The sequence below is a fragment of the Amphiura filiformis genome, chromosome 3 (assembly GCF_039555335.1).
Source record: "Amphiura filiformis chromosome 3, Afil_fr2py, whole genome shotgun sequence".
In the NCBI taxonomy this organism is placed as follows: domain Eukaryota; kingdom Metazoa; phylum Echinodermata; class Ophiuroidea; order Amphilepidida; family Amphiuridae; genus Amphiura; species Amphiura filiformis.
The window spans coordinates 8080186-8103052 of NC_092630.1; the positions used below are offsets into that span (position 1 = coordinate 8080186).

Consider the following 22867-nt stretch of genomic DNA (forward strand, 5'->3'; position numbering starts at 1 on the left):
TTTGTATGGTAATTTGAAGCTCAAAATATCATGGCCCTATAATAGTCATGCTGGTCGGGCATGTTGGTTGTTCTTTCCCATGTTCCTCACAATATAAACAATGAATTTCTTCAGGTATTTATTCACAATTATTTTGAAAATGGTAGGCGTAAATATCATGTAGTCGAAACATCATGGCACAGGGGGCCTAGCATGCTAGCTAGGCCTAGCATTTGTTGTTCCTCACCATAGGAAGTCAGTCATCGTAGTGATGGAGGTGTGACGATGAGAGTAGGCTACCTCGGGCTAGCCTTGAACTGTTTTTAAATTTTAGACCATCATTCCATTCTATTTTTCTCGGCTCATTCTGCAAGTTTGTTTAAACGGTCCTCGGTATTAACGGAACGGGTAAACCATGTAAACGGTCGCGCCGTGCAGATACACTTGCATGCTCGCGCTTATGATATGCTGGGCATGATGATGCTTGGGTCCTGATATTGACCAGCAGTGCCAGGCTTAATAAATAAAATGCTCAAGCCAGGTTAAAAAGCGCAGTAATCATGATGATATAAGTGCAGTGATACAGTGCAAGGAAAACTAGAGGGCTCTATTTTTACTGTCAGCCACCGGTACGGTATTGTCAGCCTTAGGCTTTGGTGGGTCAAGAGAAAATTCTGATTTTAAGCCAATAAAATTGTAATCACATTTATAAAACCTATCAAACCTACTTACCGGGTGTAAACCCTAATGGTAGAACTATTCATCCACATAAATCCACATAACCAGGGATCCACTTGTAAACATGATAATTTAAACTCGGCGTGCAATAATCATGATTGATAAATGCAACTCATTCACATGTTCACGCATTCAGAAACAAGAGTGAGCGTTCACAGTTCACACGTACACGTCTCATGCATGCATAATTACGATAGCCAAATATTCAACATGAATATATATGCTATTGTTCTCCAGATGATGTTACGATATAAAAATAGAGTTTCATGTAAAAATACATTTCTGTAGCAAAAATCAACAGTACCGCAGTCAACGGTCAAATCCGTGCCGTAGGTAAATCAATTAATCAAAGGGCCCCAAAATATGGATAGCAAAAATGTCCTGTATCCAAGCCAATGACGTCATGTAGTCAGGATTCGCCCATTATTCATGAGGGATGACGACTAAATAAATTGAAATATTCAAACATTTCCAGCAAATAATACTGAAGGAAAGATAGTATTTTGTACACAAAACGGTAATGAATGACAATAATAACTTTGCACCATCTATTTTGAGTTCATTGTGTGAAATTGGAGGGTTTTGTTTTGGGCCGAGGTATTTTTCCGAAAAATACCAAAACAAAACCCTCCAATTTCACACAATGACCTCAAAATAGATGGTGCGCAGTTATTATTGTCTAAATAACCTGAGAGTACTAGATGCTACTTATTCCATGGGTTATACAAATTGTCCTTTTTGAATCTGAGTAACAATGCCCTAACAGAGCTAGATGCTAACTTATTCCATGCATTGCACAAAATGTAAAATTTGCACCTTGAGGGAAATCAAATTTCACATTTGGAACCAGGAATATTTGATGATCTTACTGATTTGACTTATTTGTACATGAGTAACAATAACCTGAGAGTACTAGATGCCAATTTATTCCATGGGTTATACAAATTGTCCATTTTGAACCTGAGTAACAATACCCTAACAGAGCTAGATGTTAACTTATTCCATGCATTGCACAAAATGTCAAATTTGCACCTTGAGGGAAATCAAATTTCACATTTAGAACCAGGAATATTTGGTAATCTTACTGATTTGACAGAATTGTCACTGGAGAACAATAAACTAAGAGCACTAGATGCCAACTTATTCCATGGGTTGCCCAAATTGACCTATTTGTACCTACATGGAAATCAAATTTCTCATTTAGAACCAGGAATATTTGGTAATCTTACTGACTTGACAGTATTGTCACTGAGTAACAATAACATGATATTACTAGATGCTAACTTATTCCATGCATTGTACAAAATGTCAAATTTGCACCTAGATGGAAATCATATTTCTCATTTAGAACCAGGAATATTTGGTCATCTTACTGATTTGACAGAATTGTCACTGGAGAACAATAAACTAAGAGCACTAGATGCCAACTTATTCCATGGGTTGCAAAAAATGACTCATTTGCATCTACATGGAAATCAAATTTCTCATTTAGAACCAGGAATATTTGGTCATCTTACTGATTTGACAGAATTGTCACTGGAGAACAATAAACTAAGAGCACTAGATGCCAACTTATTCCATGGGTTGCAAAAATTGACTCATTTGTACCTAGATGGAAATCAAATTTCTCATTTAGAACCAGGAATATTTGGTGATCTTACTGATTTGTATGTATTGTACCTTCATAATAATAACCTAACAGTATTAGATCCCAACTTATTTCATGGCTTGCAAAAATTGACATTCTTGTACCTTGATGGAAATCAAATTTCCCATTTAAAACCAGGAATATTTGGCGATCTTACTGATTTGACAAGATTGGACATTTTTGGAAATCAAATTTCCCATTTAGAACCAGGAATATTTGGTGATCTTACTGATTTGACAAGATTGTCCCTGAATGACAACAACCTAACAGTATTAGATGCCAACTTATTCCATGGGTTGCAAAACTTGATGTTTTTGCTCCTATATGACAATCAAATTTCCCATTTAGAATCAGGAATATTTAGTGACCTTCCTGATTTGACAGGGTTGTACCTAAGTATCAATAACCTAACAGTATTAGATGCCAACTTATTCCATGGGTTGCAAAAATTGATTCATTTGTACCTAGATGAAAATCAAATTTCACATTTAGAACCAGGAATATTTGGAGATCTTACTGATTTGACAATATTGTGCCTGAGTAAAAATAACCTAACAGTACTAGATGCTAACTTATTCCATGGGTTGCAAAAATTGGTCAATTTGAGTCTTTATGATAACCAAATTGAAATGCTGTATCCAGGTTCCCTTGACAATCTTACCAACTTATTTATGTTAGATGTCAGTTCAAATAAGATCAAACATTTACAACCTGGAATATTTACCCATTTGGACAAATTAAAAGCCCTTCTCATAGGTAACAACTACTTACAACAAATTGGCAAGCAGTTGTTTAGTGAATTGAAGATGCTTTCTGTGTTAGATCTTAGCAGCAATAATATAACATCTTTGGCACAAGGTACTTTTACAAGTTTAATTGGGCTGACAGACCTGTACTTGGGTAATAATTCCTTGCATGAGATAACAGCAGAAATAACCAGACTACACCATCTTCAAAATCTTGATTTGGGAATGAACAACATCGCACAGCTTAATCCTTTCATTTTTGAAAACCTGACAAGCCTGAAAGGGCTAAGCCTTGCTAATAATCCATTGATCACAATTGAATCTGGTGCTTTCTATGGCTTAAATGGTTTACTATTTGTAAATTTAAGAGGAACCCCACTGTCCAAAATAACTGAAACCTCATTCCTTAGCCTAAGCAAAGATACCTATGTTGTGGTAGATTTCCAATCAATTTGTCAATGTTTTATTGATGGTAATAATGGTCCCACTTGTGTCCCAGGCCAGATAAGTTCCCCATATTTAACCTGTTCACAGATTCTGCTAAATGACTGGGTTAAGAGTTCAGTTTGGATTATTGGTATTTGTGCACTTATCTTCAATGCTGGTGTATTTGTGTGGAGTTGTCTCACAATATGCAACAGAAAGATCAATACCAATATGAGACAGAAGCTATTAATCACAAACTTAGCTGTGGCAGACCTGCTTATGGGAATTTACATGCTCATCATGGCTATTGCAGATCAGATATATGGTGAGCATTTCCCTTTATTTGCAGACAAATGGAGGAATAGTCCAATGTGCTCATTTGCTGGGTTCTTGTCTATTCTGTCAAGTGAGGCATCTCTACTGTTTCTTGTACTGATAAGCGTAGAAAGATTCTGCACATTTACATTTGCATTTAAATACCAAACTAAAGACCTGTATCCAACTCGTGTATTTAGAGTTATACTAGCAATTTCTGTATGGGTGATAGCATTCGTTTTAAGTATTGTACCCACTGTTTTGAACGACACAGAGTACGGTTTTTCAGAAGTGTGTATTGGGCTACCTCTTGTGAGAAAACTGACATATAACATAGAGTACACAGATATTTTCCTTGATATAGATTTTAGGAAACATATCAGAGATACCTTAACATTCTCAGATGACCCACATGTACACTCAAATGTTGATGACCAAGATGAACCATTTCTTGGATTTAATATATGGCCTGATAGGGCAACAGCAGCAGACCAGACATATCTGTTACATAACTTGGAAGCCAAACCAAATGAAGATAATACCTTAAATAAACCAGAGATACATCACAATGGGAGCGAACCCTTTTCATACTATGCTATTGGCCTCTTTCTAGGATTCAATTGCCTCTGCTGCTTTATTGTGGCATTCTGTTACATCGGTATCTTTGTAATTGTGAAATTTTCACCACATTTGAGGATGAGCGTGTCCCGGTCCAAGAGGGAGATTCGTATGGCCATAAAAATGGGCCTCATCATTATAACTGACCTGCTGTGCTGGATGCCAATAGTGGTCCTTGGTATCTTAGTGCAAACAGGAATAACGAAAGATATCAGTCCAAAGGCATTTGCTTGGATTATAGCATTTGTTTTGCCTATTAATTCAGCCATTAATCCATTTTTATATGCCCTGGGACATTTAATATCAATATACTGGGATCGCAGTGTGAATCATAGATGGATAGATGATAATTATGATCATAACAATATATTTGACAGAGATGATATCGCAGATGATGAAGAGAATAGTGATCATGATGATAGTCGACTAGAGAATAGAGAAGTGCATAGTGATCACTACAGTCGACTAGAGAATAGAGAACTGAATAGTGATCATGATGGTCAACAAGAAAATAGAGAAATGAATAGTGTTCAATATAGTCGACAAGAGAATAGAGAAGTTTATAGTGATCACGATAGTCGACTAGAGAATACAGAAGTGAATAGTGATCATGATAGTCAACAAGAGAATAGAGAAGTGAATAGTGATCATTATAGTCAACTAGAGAATAGAGAAGGAAATAGTGATCATGATCTAGGGAATAGTGAATATGATAGTCAGCTGCAGAATAGAGAAGAGAATAGTTATAATTCATTTGAACTGCAAACCATTAATGGTGCCAATTCAAATGAAAAGTAGCACTAAAGCGGTTTATCAGATGTGAATTGCATTATTGGTGGAACCAAAACCCAAACTTGTGTAAAACCAGATCCCAATAGCACTTAGAACACTTACACATCCCCGTACACATCTATCATGCTGTAAACAAATTTCAAAATCAGTAACAATATTGGTAGTGATGAAAGTTGCCTATAACAGATGTAAAATAGAAGTCTTTACTTCCATGTCATGATTGATCCTGTTTGTTATAAAGAGAATCATGTCATTAGCTGTGTGAGCTCCAGGGAGACAAAATATTAAACAAGGCAGTTCTAAAACCACAAGTCTCGTCTGCTTTCGCAACTGCCTGCTTTCACAATTACATTTGGAAGCAGAAGTAAATGAACCTGCAACAATCTATGGCTATTTGACCCCAAAAGGACCTTGATATTTGTTGTCTCGCAACGGTGGTTGTTTCCATCTACTTTCATGAACCTGCAACAATCTATGGCAATTTGACCCTGGATGACCCTAACATGACCTTGACAGTTTTTGTCTCCCTACTGTGGTTGTATGATAATTTGACCCCAGGTGACTCCAAATGACTCCCAAAATGACCTTGACATAAAATTTCCTGAACCTGCAACAATCTAAGGCAATGTGACCCCGGATGACCCAAAATGACCTTGACATTATTTGTATTGCTACGGTAGTCGTTCCCACCAAATTTCATGAACCTGCAACAATCTAAGGCAATTTGACCCCGGATGATCCTAAATGACACTAAAATGACCTTGACTTTTTTTGTCTCGCTTGACACCGGATGAACCCAAAATGACCATGGCATTTTTTTCTCACTACCGTGGTAGTATCCACTAACTTTCATGTACCTGCAACAATATATAGCGATCTGACCCTGGATGAATCATGAACCTGCAACAATCTATGGCAATTTGACCCTGGATGACCCTAAAATGACCTTGAGATTTTTTGTCTCCCTACTGTGGTTGTATGACAATTTGACCCCAGGTGACTCCAAATGACCCCCAAAATGACCTTGACATAAAATTTCCTGAACCTGCAACGATCTAAGGCAATGTGACCACGGATGACCCAAAATTACCTTGACATTATTTGTCTCGCTACGGTAGTAGTTCCCACCAAATTTCATGCAACCTGCAACAATCTAAGGTAATTTGACCCCGGATGATCCTAAATGATACTAAAATGACCTTGACATTTTTTGTCTCGCTTGACACCGGATGAACCCAAAATGACCTTGGCATTTTTTTCTCACTACCATGGTAGTATCCACTAACTTTCATGTACCTGCAACAATCTATAGCAATCTGACCATGGATGAATCTGAATAACCCCAAATGACCTTGACATTTTAGTCTGGGAACTACGCTGGTCATTCCCACCAAATTTCATGAACTTGCAGCACTATATGGCAATTTTAATAAGTTATGATGTCAATAAACAAAATAGATATAAAATCCTATTGTAATCTTCCTTTACAACCTTGGTGCAAAATTTATTAATCATTGTTATCCTTAACTGACCCACGTGTGATGCTATTTAAGAAATTGAGCCATCTTTCATATTAAGAAACAGTTCCACTTTTTGTCTCATCTGTAAGACAGTATTTTATTTCAACATGTTCAAGATTGTGTGTTTTACACAAAACTGAGAAACTAAAGATATGGGCTGTATTTGTGATTTATTTCTTTAAACAGTCCTACAAAAAATTGTATATATGGATATGGCACAACGCATTCCGCATTAGGTTTTCCGAAGCTGAAGAGCTTCGATACAGAGGATTGTTTTAATATAGCCAAAGAAACTATAAAATAAAACTTATAAGCACAATCTTAGAACCTGTTCACCTGTTCTATTTAATGTCTTCACTAAAGACTTAACAATTTTTTTTACTTTTTATCAAATCAGTATGTATACAGATACAGCCAAAAATGAAACTGATATTGTAAATAGCTTAAATAATGCTCTTTCATTGAGTCTGAATGAGACCAAGACAAAATTTATGTTGTTGGGTGCATAGCAGCAAAATTAAATGTATATAAATGGTAATGATATAAGTCATATTTACTCCAGCACTTACCTAAGTGTTATAATTGATTTCAATTTAAATTGGCAGTGATCATGTCTGTTAGAACTTAAAGTATCTCAATCATGCTTCCTTCAAAAGATTGCTATCTAGTGACTATGATTTAATTTTTACCTGTGTAACTATTATCAGGGATGTTAACTGTTGATATATATAAAAAAAAAACCAGAAAACTTACATCCCTGTCTTATTATGTTTTTATTTTCATGTTGTATTCTTTTGGTATTTGGGTATGTACATTGTATTATAAATACAAATATTGACTGCTATTTGAGGCATGGTTAAAATTATAGGCCCAAGGTGATCTCAAAACCATGCTATGATGGTTTTGAGATCACTGTGGTCCTAAAATTTTAACCATGTCCCGAATATAAAGCAGTCAATATTTGTCTTACATACTGATAGATGTATTTGGATGTTGCGATTGCGCATGAGCAGACGCACACCGGTCAATAGTTCATTTTCCATGACTGGGCATAGTTCCTTTTGAGGGCATAGCTAATTCAATGACTGCACTTTTAACCAATCAGATGACAGGAATCTATATATATGAGGTATATAATTTATAATATTGTATAATTTAAATATGGTGATAAATTACTTGATGTAAAACATGGCACCATGGAAGACCCACTCAAGGGCTGATCTGGGCCTTTCTGTGTAGAAATAAAATTGGAATGAAAAACTCAAAATTGATTTTCTTTTTCTTCAACAAATGACTCACTTTGTTTTTATCACACCCATATATAAACGTATCCCAAAAAGAAAGTATCCAGTTTGATTTTGGTCCATAAATCAAAGATGGGGTCTTAAACCAAGACCTACCAAAAGTATGGTACAGATGAATTTATTCCGCACAGTTTGATACCTCATTTGTCCAAATCGATGCAGAATTGATGACACAGTGACCTTTTAAATGCAATCACCTCAATTTTAAAAGTTGCAGTAATCCCTATTGATGTGGTTTTCCTGCTTCTCAAGATTCTTGAGATATAGAGACGGTATAAGACTGTCTGACTTCACTTCATGTGTTTTATTCAATACAGATGCTCTTTTACTCCTTCCTCAATGTTTTACTCTTCACAGTCAATATCTGGTATGTCCTCCTGCTGCATCAATGACTGCCAAACAGACATCTGCGGCGCATGCTTTTAGCGAGACTTCTGATGCGCCCTGGCCTTGATCTATCGCTGCCCATATTGAGCATGTTGAGTATCAGGACCAAATCAATAGGATCAACTTTTAAAATTGAAGCGATTGCATTCAAAAGATCATTGTGTCATCAATTCTGCATCGATTTAGACAAATGAGGTATCAAAATGTGCGGAATAAATTTATCGGTAACATACTTTTGGTAGGTCTTGATTTAAGACCCCATCTTTGACTTATGGACCAAAATCAAACTGGATACTTTCTTTTTGGGATGCGTTTATATCATCATCAATGTATCCACCATGCCTACTTTTAATGACAACCTTACATGTCTGGTTATAAAGTTATGAGCTTTAATAATTATTTTCTTATACATTTTATTTGATTTTTTTGCTCATTATTTTCCCTGTATTGCCGCCTTTGGTAGTCTAGCCTTATCATCCCTGTAAACTGGCCTTCCCGTATGACCAAGGAAATGCCACCTATCCTGTTTTGATCCATCTATAAATCTTCATCGTTGGTGGCTTATTCTGAAAACTACTGCCCCTCCCCGAGAACCTTGGGGGAGGAGGTTAATTCCCTAAATAGCCTGTCGAGTACCAATGCAAAAGATGGCTTTGAGAAAAGAATATCAGTATTAGGTGACAAAAAAACCCTGTTCTATGGCCCAATCGACCCGATTTTACATTTATGACTGTATGAAATTTAAAACAGCCATTTTTTGCTAATGTGGATCAATTTTAAGGGAAATTGTGTGGAAAATATTAAGAAAATTTCCAGAAACAAAATTTCCTGACTGACCGACCCTATACTTGCTCCATTTGCCTTTAGAAAAGGGTTTTTGTTGTTGTTGTCTTGTTGCTCTTTTTAGTCGGTAGGTGAAGAAGGTTTATAGTTGCCTATTTGTCAGTATGCAGACACTCAGGTCAAAAAAATTGTTGTGTGTTGCCCTCAGCAATTGCACCTAAAACTCATGAATGTCGGCTTGAATGACCCTGTTTTTGTTTTGTTTTTTCAAAGTTTCTTTATTCAAAAGCTATGATTAAGAACATTCACTTGATTTGTTGGGAGTGGTCTGCTTTCCTTTATCTTTAATTCTAATTCTGTTTCCTTTTTGCTATATAGGAAACAAACAAACAACCATGTAAACAACCAACTTTTAAACAAACAAACTTATAAATAACAATATAAACAAAACAAACAAGCAGCCCTCTTACCATGAAATCCTATCTGTTCCCAATGTGTTCCAAATCTTGGGCAATCCACAGTACTGCCAGTTAGTTGTTTGTAGATTGATTGTAAACAAACAAACATCTTACCTTGAAATCCTATTTGTTCCCAGTGAGTTCCAAATCGTGGACAGTCTATAGTACTCCCTGTAAGTTGTTTGTAGATGGTTTGAAGCACTCTTTGATGAATCTCTTCGTTGTCATCAAGCGGGCCTAGGGATGAGAAGAAGAAGTATGCAATGGTTACAGGTAACAGTTTGCCAGGTTTCCTTTTTTTTTATCCTCCATTTCATTTGGTTCTCTTTTATTTCTCTATTCCAACTGTCCTTGTCTATGTTTTTTTCACCTTACAATATCGAAACAAAATGAAAATTATTCAAGACCAACTCAACAAGAATTACTACAACTTTTAAAATTGAGGTGATTGCATTCAAAAGGTCATTGTGTCATCAATTCTGCATCGATTTGGACAAATGAGGTATCAAACTGTGCGGAATAAATTCATCTGTAACATACTTTTGGTAGGTCTTTATCTAACATCCCTTCTTTGACTTATGGGCCAAAATTAAACTGGATACTTTCTTTTTGGGATGGGTTTATGAAGCTTGAGAAAGCTATCATCCAAGATGGCAAAAGTCTTAAGTTGCAAGTAAAATTACTGGAATTGATTACCAATAATATAACCCTAATATTATATTATAGTGCAAAACAATAAAATCAGCTTACACTCACATTGTGCTATAGCAAAAACAAGGTTTCTTTCTTCATGTAGATTTGATTTCATCTTAGGTGGACCCATAACAAAATGTCTAATGGCTGTCCACCCTGACCTCTGTACTGTAGGCTTGATTTTACTCTGTATAAAGGCGAGTAAACACACAACATGAAAACAATCAGGTAAGCAATAACCTATGCACTTATAATGTTCCATCAATCTACAAAATATGTGATGTGATCAAGCTAAATGACGGCATGAGACTGAACTTTCCTAAAAAAAACTGAAAATAATGAAAATAAGCGTTAAATTAGGCAAAAAGTACTAAAAACAGGCTGAAATTAAATGAACTTGTGGAAATTTTGACTAAAAAAACACCAAACTGAATTCAGTTTTGAAAATTCTCATGCCTGTAAATGTGTTGTTTGTCGAGCAAAATCAACATTCAGTTTTAAAATTTCATTGCACATATGCCATTTTAGAGCTTTATTTCAATGAAAACTCCTTCATAATTGAACTTAAAGTTATGTCATTTAAAGGAGTATTTTGTGATCCTAGCAACCTTTTTTGATGACATTTTTCAGTAGATGAAAAAAGCTTATTCCCAAAATTTCAGTTGATTCTGATTTTGCATTTGCGAGTTATGCACATTAAATAAGTGAATTACACTGCTCCATAGACAATGTGTTGCAATTTCGTTCTGATGTACCAGAACTAATTCAAATTTCACGATATCTTTGTTAAACAAATTCATCTGCAAGAAATTGTTTGTACATAAACCAGAGGTTTTCAGTGGTATAAAAATCTCAACTTTTTTGGAGAAACGTAGGGGGATGATGCATGCTGTGAATCACGAAATGCCCTTTTAAGTGTTGCTCAGAACAATAAAATACAAAAGAAGTTGAATACTATTATTGGCTGTATCTCAAAATCAATACAAGTGACAAATAAAATCTTTTACTTTGATTACATCACATGTACTCTCAATGTAAAATAATAAATGTACATTTTCGGCCAGGAGTCATTCTCCATTTTTTAAATATCACATTCCCGTTATAGTTTTAATAAAGAACTCTTTCTTCTCTGATTTCTCTGCTTTTATGTAAACAGAATAATCACGGATCAAGGATTTGTAAAGATTGAGTTATTTTGTAAAAAACATTATTAGAATTGACAATGTACCAAACTTTATTTTACAATCTTGTTTTTTCTCAAACACATCTGATGTGAATAGTTTTTTCGAGCGGAACACTTTCCATTTGCCCTTACCATATATTTTGACATATCACTTCTCTGAAAATAAGCCAATGTTTCATTGAAAGATATGGTTGCTGTCTGCCCAGATGTTGGTCCATATTTACCTGAAAAATAAATCACAACATGCATCTGATGATTTACATTGTACATGTCAAACAACATTGAGACATGGAACTGCTGGATCAAGATTCAAAAGGAACTCTTTTCATCTGATACATGATGAATGTACTGGAAAATTTCATGCTGTATTAAACTACATAAAAAGCTGCTTTTTGGTGGATTGATGATATTTCATCATCCAACTAACAACTCATACAGAGTGTATCAAAATGATTGGTACCCATCAGTTTCCAGTGATTATGAACATGACTGCCACATCAAATTGCAACATTATGATCCACCTTATTTGTAGATTAATGTTATGAAAGGTCCTAAAACTATAAATTCTGATCATTTGAAAAAGTCCCAAATGTTGCATTTGGAAGAAGCAGGCTTTTCAGTCAATATCAAAACTGATAGGCGACAGTCATATTGATACAGTCCAATGAGAATTTAAGGAGTCCATCTGTCCGAAATTCTAAACTTTATAGGGCGCCTACTGATTTACGCCTCCATGCATCGTAAAATTAAGGAGTCCATACAGTTTTTATCGGACCCTTTGGTCACTTTCAACTTGTGATAAGGAGTCCAAAATAAAAAATAACAAGTCCCTGGACGCACAGACGCATCAGATGCGACCCCTGAGTGTGTCTCATCTCAAGTTTATAGCGCTTTGAATCCTCTAAGATTTGGAAAAAGACACTATATAAATCCAAAATTTATTTTTATTATTTTATTTCTAAAGTAACCTCATGTTGGATGTCGCAGTGGCAGTGCATTTACAGTTGTGTCGCCAGCATATGGACAAACTGCACTTTTACACATCTATATACTGCGACATCCAACAAGGCGTTACTCTCAACTTGAGATGAGACACATAAAGGGCTATTCAATTGCTAGTCTCATTAGTGTTTAGAATGCTAACAGAATATCATCAAAATGTAAGGTAACAAACAAGTCAGCGAAAAACTGAGAATTATAGATACAAATTTGATATGAGTTTGTGTACATTCATTCTCTTCTGACTTCAATGATAGTGTCTGTATACATCACATCATGCAAGTGATCAACAGCAAACATAATTATCAAAATTATTGACTCTATGTGACACGATCAGGCAAATTGAGTTTTCAATTGATCAAAATCAATTTACATTTCCAAATGTATAATAAACTATTCTTGCCTTTTGTATACGTTAAGGCTATAATTATCAAACTTGCATGCATGGGTTCCAGTGATATGATATTATCATGTCCCTGAAAACAATATAATATGCAATAATTTGAATCCTTGGGGCTCCAAATCATTAGCTGATGACTTCTTTTGCTTGATCTTGTCACATATGTGTAATTTAATCATAACAAACCGTAACACCAATATTGAAAACCCACAATGCAAACATAAAGCTTTGGTCAGTCAATACAATGGTATACAAATGTAAGCATTCTATATTTTAGAGGCAGGTCTTCTCTGTGTAGAGAATAGAACCTCCCATATGAAAAGATCACCTCAAAATATTCATAACCTCAATGCGATGCGTGTGATCCAATCATATTTTATTATTTGTAAGCATGTGGATACAAAATGTAGATCATGGATATCTCACAATAGACAGCAAAGTGCGTATTGTTTCTCAACGCATAAACAAGCCCCAGTAACTGTGCATCACATACCGTATTGTTTGTAATAAACGCACCCTCTAATAAACGCCCCTCCAAAATTGACAAAATGCAAACATTTCCATGCCATATCGTGTAGGTAAGCTTAAAACTTGCATCAGTCATGTCAGTCACGATCGCTATATTGAATGGACAAAACATATTATGACTCAACTCCCATCCATTTCATTGCCTAATTATGGTAGAATTTCACTAATTCCATGCACTTACAGGAGTAATTTTGTTGTATTTCCCACAAAAATATCTTTTTCCGTGGGCGCCGCCATCATGTATAGTCGTGAATCCCTCCTTTTAATAGGAGCAGCATCGGGAAATTGAACCCGATTTTTAAGCTTTTTTCACTGACAATTCACTTCCAATAAACGCCCCCCTTTTGGAAAAATGCAACGCCCCCGGGGCGTTTACTACAAACAATACGGTATTAAAAGCGCATTAAAACTGTGAACAGAAAATACATATTCAATAGTCCTTTAAACAAAAAAAATCATGTTATCTTCATGAAATAATAACTTCCAGTAAAATCAAACCCAAGCACAATGCACTATATAGCACAGGATCAAGGCTTACAGACCTGTTCCTTCATAATGTCGCTGATCAATCCATATTGGGATTGCCATGTGAGCCCTTCATGCATGATAGCAATGAGCATGACCACTTCAACTTTTAGTTATGGGTGCAGAGTGGATGAACAATGTGATTGTTATGTGCAGGGCAGAATTGTCATATTCAGCTTGTTTAACAATTGCAAATAGTGTCTACTACTCTGCACCTTACCTAAAAGTCCTTATTGTTATGTGATGTACATGTTTCTGAAGGCCCAATATGAATTTTAAATCAAAACATTTGACCTTACGGGAAAAGAAAGTTTCTTCCCTTCAAAACCAACTTAATTGTGCAGGCAAGCAAGGCATTGAGTAACAACCCAGACAACAGAATTTAGAAAGACTAGTTCTAAGTTTTAAACACAAACATTTTACTAATCCAAATGTTACCTTGTTCCTGTCCTCCAGGTGCTGATGTAAGACGGCAAACATTTAAAAGTGAATAAAATAAAATGTCATGATGGCAGTAATTAACTTGTATGTTAAAAATACTGAAAGCACTTTGTCTGCCCTGTAATATGACACATCACTCAGATGGCTCAGCGGCAGAGAGGCATAACTCCAGCAGCTGCTTTACTTGATTGCCTGTGGTATGAATGAGTTTACTCTATGCACAATGCATGAAGTCATAAAGGGCATGTATAAGTAAACCCATGCACTTCACAAGCAATACACACGTCACAGTCAATGGAGATACGTCTATGTGCTGCTGAGCTATGGACTTATATTCTAAGGCAAATACAATATCCATGATTTTGAGTACAGTAACATGTGTCAACATACACTTGCTCAATCAACATAACGATCAATTGAGCAATTCCAGCTGAACCCCACACACCCCCTATGGAAGACATGACCTTAATCTTCTACACAGGGAGTGTGAATTTCAAATTAAGTTACCTGAATGGGTGACTCTATATGAAATCTATACCCCCTGTGTGGGAGATTAAGGTTGTGTCCTCTATGGGGGTGTAAGAATTTCAACTGGAACAGCTTGTTGCAATAAGTCTCTCAGAAATGGGATCTATGGCATAGAAGTTCTGAATATCGCAGATGGGCTATACAAACAGCACCTTGGATTATTTTTAAGAGATTTCTTTTTACACAAGCTCTGGAATAAAAAAACCAGTCAGGCATGTGACTAACATGATCAGTGTGATGACTCTTTTTTTATTGATATCTTCAATATAACCACATAAACTTCCATGTACACTGATTCAATTTTGGGCCACAATGCGAAATTCAGACGACAAGTTGATGAGCCGCATGCAAAAGATTATTAATAACTTTAGCTTTAAAATATGAAGACTTCAGATGCAAAAACTTTTTGAGATAAGGCCACCAACATCTGACCTACATACATGTATAATAATACTGACTTAAATTAACACCCTACCGGTACTTTAAAAAGTACCAAGGTAAATTTTTGATCATATGATCAAATGTAGCACCTATTTTCTTTTCATTTCCTCTATATTTGACCATTATATAACTGCCTATATCTCAAATGGAGAAAAATGGATCTATTGGCACTTGTATATTCTCCATAATCATTTGTAAGAAAATGCTTACACCGTCGAGGTCTATAATGTTTCCTGTCTCAAGTTGTGAGTAATGCCATGTTGGATTCTGATTCTAAGCAATTGCATCACCAGTGTATGGGCAAATCGTGCTTCTATGTATACATGCCCCCTCCGCCACTGTGAAATCCCACAAGGTGTTACTCTCAATTTCAGACGAGACAGACTACATAAGGCCTGTCGGGAGAAGATCAGCGTTCGAAATAGGGCCGGTCAGTCGGCCATTGGCCTGTAACTTTTTGGCCTGGCCGGTAACTTTTCTGACTGGCATCTAGTTACCGGCACGGCTGGCCGGTAACTTTCTAAGGTCAAGCCCGGCTGGCCTGTAACTTTTTGAGGCATATTTCGAACACTGGAGACGATTGGCTACATTTGCATTTATAGTTAAATGTGACCTACCTGGTTGTATTGTACCCACTGCATCCCACTCAGCTTGTGCTTTAAGTAACTGTTCTGGTATATGCGTCTCCTCAGGAGGCGTTGTTGTCTCGGCTTGTACTGCATTGCTATTAGCACCCTCTGTCTCTGAAGCGTGACTGGTGGGGGTAGACACAATGGTTGGCTGGTGTTCTTGTAAAGATATTGCACTAGTTGTGGTGGTTCCATTGGAATTAGGATGAGGCTGTGTTTCTGCTGGTGGTTCCTCTGGTTCCTGATAGTGTGTAAATTAAAGTGTCATAGTTCAGTTAGTGCTATGCCAGGGAAGATATCTTACCCTTCCCAGAATCCTTTGCAACATGATTAATCACTTCATTTCATCAAATGAGATTCACATTACAGGCTCCTTGTTTCAATGTTGATAATAGATTGGCTAAGCATTGATCAATAGCTAAGAAATGCACACATTTTACAAGATCTAGATATGCTCTAATCATTGAGGTACATTTTGTCACTATCAACCCATGTTGCTCCAGATAGCAAATCAGTACAGAAAATTGAAATGCATTATGGGAAGGGTATTAAAAAATCTTCTCTGGTGCTATGCAGCTTGAAGCAGGTAAACTAAATTCCACACATTGTCCCATATAGACCAAGCTGTACTTTGCATGTGGTGGACACACAAAACTATAATTGAACTGTTTCTTGGTTAGGTCAAGTTTGTGAGGACTCTTGTAAATCTACAGTTTGATTTAATTTCAAAAATTGGTCATAACTTGTCATATCCCTTTGAAGGTTTGATAGTGAATTTATACTACAGACCTCAGCAAGTATCTAGACCACCGACTTTGTTACATGTAGTGAAGTCAACACTCTATATTAACAATTTTGTCAAAGACGCAAACAAGCTTGTCTTTCATTTAAAACATGCAAGTCTTAAGGGGCTTCTATTTTTTCGTGCATGGTAATTCCTGTCACCAGGTCAAAACCTAGCATCATGCTTACGGATGGGCGGTCGATGGTCTAGATACTTGTTTGTGTATATGCTACAGACATATGTTACCTTTGGTATCAATACTTCTGCTTGTTGTTGAGGAGGAGTAGCTGGTGCTTTAATTTGTGGAGCTGTCACCGTCTGGTCTGTAGGCGTACTTTGAAATATATCAACCTAAAAAAATAAACACAATGAGATTCACAGAATTAACAACACAAATTAAAATACACTCAGTCACATGCTGTCACACTTGCACTAATATGTTATGGGTACACATACACGTAGGGGTGCATCCCTACATGTACCCCCTACTTGTAAATACCTCCAAACGAGGACCTCATTCTGCATATATGATTTAATACTATCTAACCGAGGACTCGCACACCCATTCTTAATCGACACACCGTGGACCTCACACACACACACACCAGACCACTATCCAATCGTGGCCTATAGGTGGACCCGTTTAAATGCATTTTAACGTTATTTGCGATGTCCTGGTTATATCCAGCAGAACAAAGATGTCCACGGTGGGTGGGAGGTGTGTCCTCATTTGTGATGTGTGTATCCATATGTAGGTCCTCGTTTGGGGGTATTTACAAACGCACACACCCCCACACACACCCCCCTCTTGTAGATGGTGCCAAGTGTGGAGGTGTGTGTGTGTTTTCCAACTGGGGAGACTTTTTTACACAAATCTCACAGCAACCGGCATACTGTGGAGGTTGCTCTAATCAGAAAATGACAGATGGTATACCCCCCTCTATGGCTCAAAAACCCCATTTTTGAGGTTATCTCCAACTGTGGAGCTCCACGGTTGTTAGCAGACTCCGCAGTTTGAATGTGACAAAACACACACACCTCCACAGTTAGAACCATTTAAAACACCCCCTCACATATTCAAAAAGTGATATTTAATTTTTTTTATTAAGGTTTGTGATACATATGGACAGTATTTACTAAGAAGCCGTATATGTGGCAATTTTGGCCTAGTGTGCAATTCTGTATAATACAATTAGTCAATTTAAGAAATGTATGAGCCAAAATTGGGGCAATTTGGGGAAAAAATGCTTCATTCGGTACACCCAACTTTAAGAGAAAGTAAACACTGCATGTGGGCAGCCCTCGAATTAAGGATCTGAAGGGGCACGGCAATTTTTTTAGGGCAAGTTGAAAATTGCCTTGGATTTTCACTGAAAAGGCAAGGCAGCACGGCAGTTTGTAATATTTCAATAGGGCATCATGGCAACTGTTGAAAATTTGAGAAGGGCACCAAGGCAATTTCTCAAAAGTGAAGAAATCACAAACAAACATAGATAGATGATTTTATAATGAAGGGGCAGGACTGAGGGCACCGATGGCAACTTCATTAGAGGGCACGGCAAGTGACTGCTTGGGTAAAGGACATATTTTGAGGGCATTACGGCAGTGGGGATGGGCACCCACGGCAAAATGCCATGGGTGCCGTGGGTTAATTCGAGGGCTGCATGTGGGTATATATACATTGCCATGGCTATATAAATGTTTCAGATTAGGGTTAGCATTAGGATAAGTAAACAGCGCTATGCAAATGAATATTCTACATTTATTTTGATGAGGCCACCGTGTCCTCCTCAAAATGTGGGCATTTTGACGTACCGGTAGTGGTAAAACCCCAGTGTCAATGCTTTCGTGTTGTGCCCTTACATGTGTAGACAAGGCCCTTAACTTCTATTCTCTCTCTCCACCCAGGTGTATAAATGGGTACCGGCATATAATGCTGGGAAGATAAAACAGACTTGGTGAACCCTGCAACAATTCAGGGGAGTCTGGCCCAAACACCCAAGGATAAAGAGATGTGCACCTTGAACTGTAAGCATTGCTCCGACACAACTTTACCTTACCTAGATGCCTTTACCAGGGTCTTAGCTAGAAATTGAGGGTTGCCCGTCATTTGAATAAAATTGCCTGTCCTAATTTGACCTTTAAAACATTTACCAGACATCTATAGCCCATTAGGGGTTCAAAGAGTTCAAATATGTGCTGATATGGCCAGGGTTATAGCTAGGCAAATTTTAATGCCGGGTAAAATTGATATGAAATGGTAACAAAATTGAAATTTTGATAAGAATTGCTAACTTTTATACTGATTGTTCATTGATTTTGAAACATTTGAGACTGGAGTGCCGGGTATTTGGGCTCAAAATCAACTTGAGTGCCGGGTGGAAATTAAGAGTGCCGGGCAAGGCCGCCCGCCACCGCCCAGCGTAGCTACAACCCTGGATATGGCCTTGTTCTACCAATTGGGTCTGCTAAAAAGGTCAATTAGCTTCTCAAAACATACAATTTATAATATGGTCATTTTCACGGTAAAGGGTGTAACTTTTGATTTTTAGGCTCATAATTTCAAACCACTTAAATATGTTTCTGTTTACTGAAATCATGCATAGAAGCAACTTAAATTCAAGTAAAATAATGTTTCAAGGCTTAAACCTTTTGATTTCTAATAAAAAAATTGACATTTGCATAACATTTTGGTTAAAATCTAAGAAAAAATGTATTTTACATAACCTCAGAAAATTTTGACATGAAAGCTGGAATACATGTGAAATTCCATTCCAAAGTAAGTCAACAGATATAAGTTAAATTTTATACCATGTTTTGCTATGTTTGTAATTGCAGTTTTGAAAATTTTAACATCAAGTGTCATTTACAATGGAAATTTCCAAACCTTAAACATATTTTTTAAGTTTTAATTGGGTTCCTAAAATAATTTGAATGTCTAACTTCATGTACAAATACTACTTGATGAAAGGAACCTCCCAGCCAAGTTTCACAGAAATTGGAGTTATTTTTAGAATTGGCAATTCAAGCGATTTGTGTTTCGGAGGCTTCAGTTAACAACACAGGTGATCATAAAAGTAAAATATTTGGCTAACTACTTCAAGTTGACATGAAAAAATAGGTCAAAATTATCACAATTACCAATTTTCATGCTTTGCTTCTAAGTATTGAATTTCAGTTGTGACAAAAATTTAATTATCACAGCAAGTCATTTTTTTTGTTTCGGAGGCTTCATGTTAACAATGGTTAAACATTGCAGAAGTAGTTTTTGAAAACAACACTGTTGGGATCATCTAAGCTGTTATTTTCTTGTGTGTATTGAATCAATGATTCTATGCGGCAGATATTGTAGATTTATAACATGGTAATTTTTTCACCCATTCGTTAAGTATGGTGTTTTTTGCATGTGAAGCCTCCGAAACAGGCTTTTTAAGGTATCAGTATATTTTTCAAACATTAACCATAATGTCAATTGTTTTTTTAATTTATGACATTCTGCACATATCAAGTAATAATTACAATGCAGATATCAGTATGAAACACACCAATTTAGATATGCATAGATGATAATTAAGTTTACTGTTGTTTCGGAGGCTTCATTTGTTTCGGAGGCTTCAATTGTTAACGGAAAGTTTGTATTGGGTCCCATTTTCAAACGGTGATTTATATCTCCACGATTTAAAAACATGTGACTTGAGGATCTACTTTGCTACATTTTGATAAATAGATTGGATGAGCTCTTTTATTTATATTTGCACAAGCTTGCTGAACAGTTTGTTTCGGAGGCTTCAAAAAGTTAACGGAAAAACGGCTATTTGAAGTCAAGATTTTATAAAAATTTTAAAAGCTTGCAAATCGGCTAATTTTTGTTACCCATTTCAAGTTAAGATAACAACTGTTATAAATCAAGAAGAAGTGAAGAAATAACCAAGAATTATGAACCAAAGCTACACCCACAAAAGTTTGTTAACAATTGTTAACGGAAAATGAAGCCTCCGAAACGACAAATATCGAAGTCCGGTTCTCAAAAATACAGGGCCGTTCACAATTAAATCTAATGTGGCAGTGTTTACTGAACATATGACTGTACTTTCAGGATAAGAAAAATTATCCATGAACTAACTGAAGAAAACACAGGGTTTTACAAAAATGTTACTGTTTTTTATAGTTTTTCCAAATGGCAATATTAAGTACATTTAAGCCTGCTAAAACTGAACGCAGTAACTCCCAAAGCTGATTATGCTACCCAAGGTAGCTGCTAACTAGATGACTTATGTGGCCAAAAATTATGGAATTCTGTGGCTTTATTAGAAAGCTACGGATTAAAATGTTACAAATCCAAAGTTACACCCTTTACCGTGAAAATGACCATATAGCATCTGTCAAAGGCATTAAGTTTGCCCGTCCCAGGAGCAAACTGGCCGTCTAAAATGATGGCCAGACGAGTGGCTAGCTAAGACCCTGGCCTTTACCTACAGTTATTTCATTCTGACCATTAACCCCTTACCTTCTCATAATCCTCTGTGGAGACTTTGTAATTTACTGCAGCTAAATTGGCCCCTTTCTCATCTCTTGGAGATGAATTGGTATCTTCTAAGATTCCGCAAACTCATCTTCCTCTTCATCTTCTTGCTTTCCGTTACCATGGTGATTTGTGGTATCACTGACAGGATCAGTAGGTAACACACACAAAAAAACAAGAAAAGAAATCAAGTTAAAGTGAAGGGTCAACAAGTTTGATCTTCTTTACAGAAGAGTAATTTAGGAATTCAAAGTGGACCCCAAGCCACTCCTTTAGCATCTAAAACTTGTGGGTCCCAGAAGGGGTCCATAGACTCTTGGTACTACATGAGAAGTTAATTTTTTGGGTCCAACTTGTGAAAATTGAGAGTGAGGACCCCCAAGTTGTAGAAGGTGCCATAGGGTGTCTTCAGTGTTAATTGTTTTCATTATAAATGTCGCAAAATATTAATATTGACAATAATTAACAACCTGTTTGACCTCTCCATAATTATATATTCATACATTGCTCACCTGTGTTTTCATATCATATTTTGTGGTGAAAAATGATTACAAATGATGTGTAATTTGCAATCATTTTTGGAGCAACGATTTCTTCATACAACGGCTAAGAGTGTACATGTGAATGCACATTAAACACATACAAACACATACACAGCACCTGTTGGAACTCCCGGTCGGAGCCAGGAGTTTCAATTGTTGGAACTGGGTCTGGATTAGCCGGTGTTATGCACTTTCAGTTTCCCATGCGTTTGAATGGGAATTATTTTGCCTACTCGCCACAAGTTTAGGGAGCACATTTCTTCAATATTTTGACAAGTTGACATAAAATGTTCTATTCTATATTGTTTGACAATAAGGCCAAAAAAAAAATTGTTGTGTTGCCCTCAACCGCCCGACCCTAAATCCTGGAAAATCAGGGGAGCAATTTTGTTTTTTTTTTGAATGATGATTTTTACAGATTTGTTCAAAAAATCAAAGTTTTTCACTTTAAATTAATATTTTATTGAGAGACTAGTCTTTAATTGATGTCTAACAGGTATCCAACTAAATCCGACCGTCCTACCCAACTTTCCCATTTTCCCACTTGAGGGCAACACAACAATATTTTTTTTGGCCTAATGTCATTTGCCAATAGTACGTCCAAAGTTGTAATTTTGTGTTTTTGATCCCAAAGATCGGATATTTTTATTCCCGATTCCAATTCTGCACCCTTCGCAAGGAATACACAGGAATACACACATACAAACAATTGGTTAATATACAGGGTGCCGCAAATGTCATATAGGGTGGAAAAGTTAAATTTTGGTTCAAAAAGTGTAAAATTTTGTTCGTCTCTTATTTACTAACGTAAAAACTTTTTCTGCTAAAACCTTTTCAGATGTGCTAATAACATTATAGGCTTTCAAAAAAAGCAAACATGTAATGATGAGTTATGTTGCCTTACTGAGATACAGGGTGTTCAAAAGTTGTACATAATT

The 22867-nt window shown here is 36.4% G+C and overlaps 1 protein-coding gene across 1 annotated transcript in view; it reads right to left on the reverse strand.

The window, feature by feature from the left end:
• Positions 1–21474, reverse strand: part of LOC140147049 (ELMO domain-containing protein 3-like) — a gene marked incomplete at its 5' end in the record, with an annotated part of 37198 nt that extends 15724 nt beyond the window's left edge. Inside the window, 7 exons of the mRNA XM_072168822.1 lie at positions 9829–9951; positions 10471–10594; positions 11723–11814; positions 14481–14501; positions 16070–16322; positions 17112–17216; positions 21373–21474. Of these exons, the coding sequence (XP_072024923.1) occupies positions 9829–9951; positions 10471–10594; positions 11723–11814; positions 14481–14501; positions 16070–16322; positions 17112–17216; positions 21373–21474 (820 nt within the window). The remainder of the gene's footprint in view (positions 1–9828; positions 9952–10470; positions 10595–11722; positions 11815–14480; positions 14502–16069; positions 16323–17111; positions 17217–21372) is intronic.
• Positions 21475–22867: the final 1393 nt, after the last annotated feature.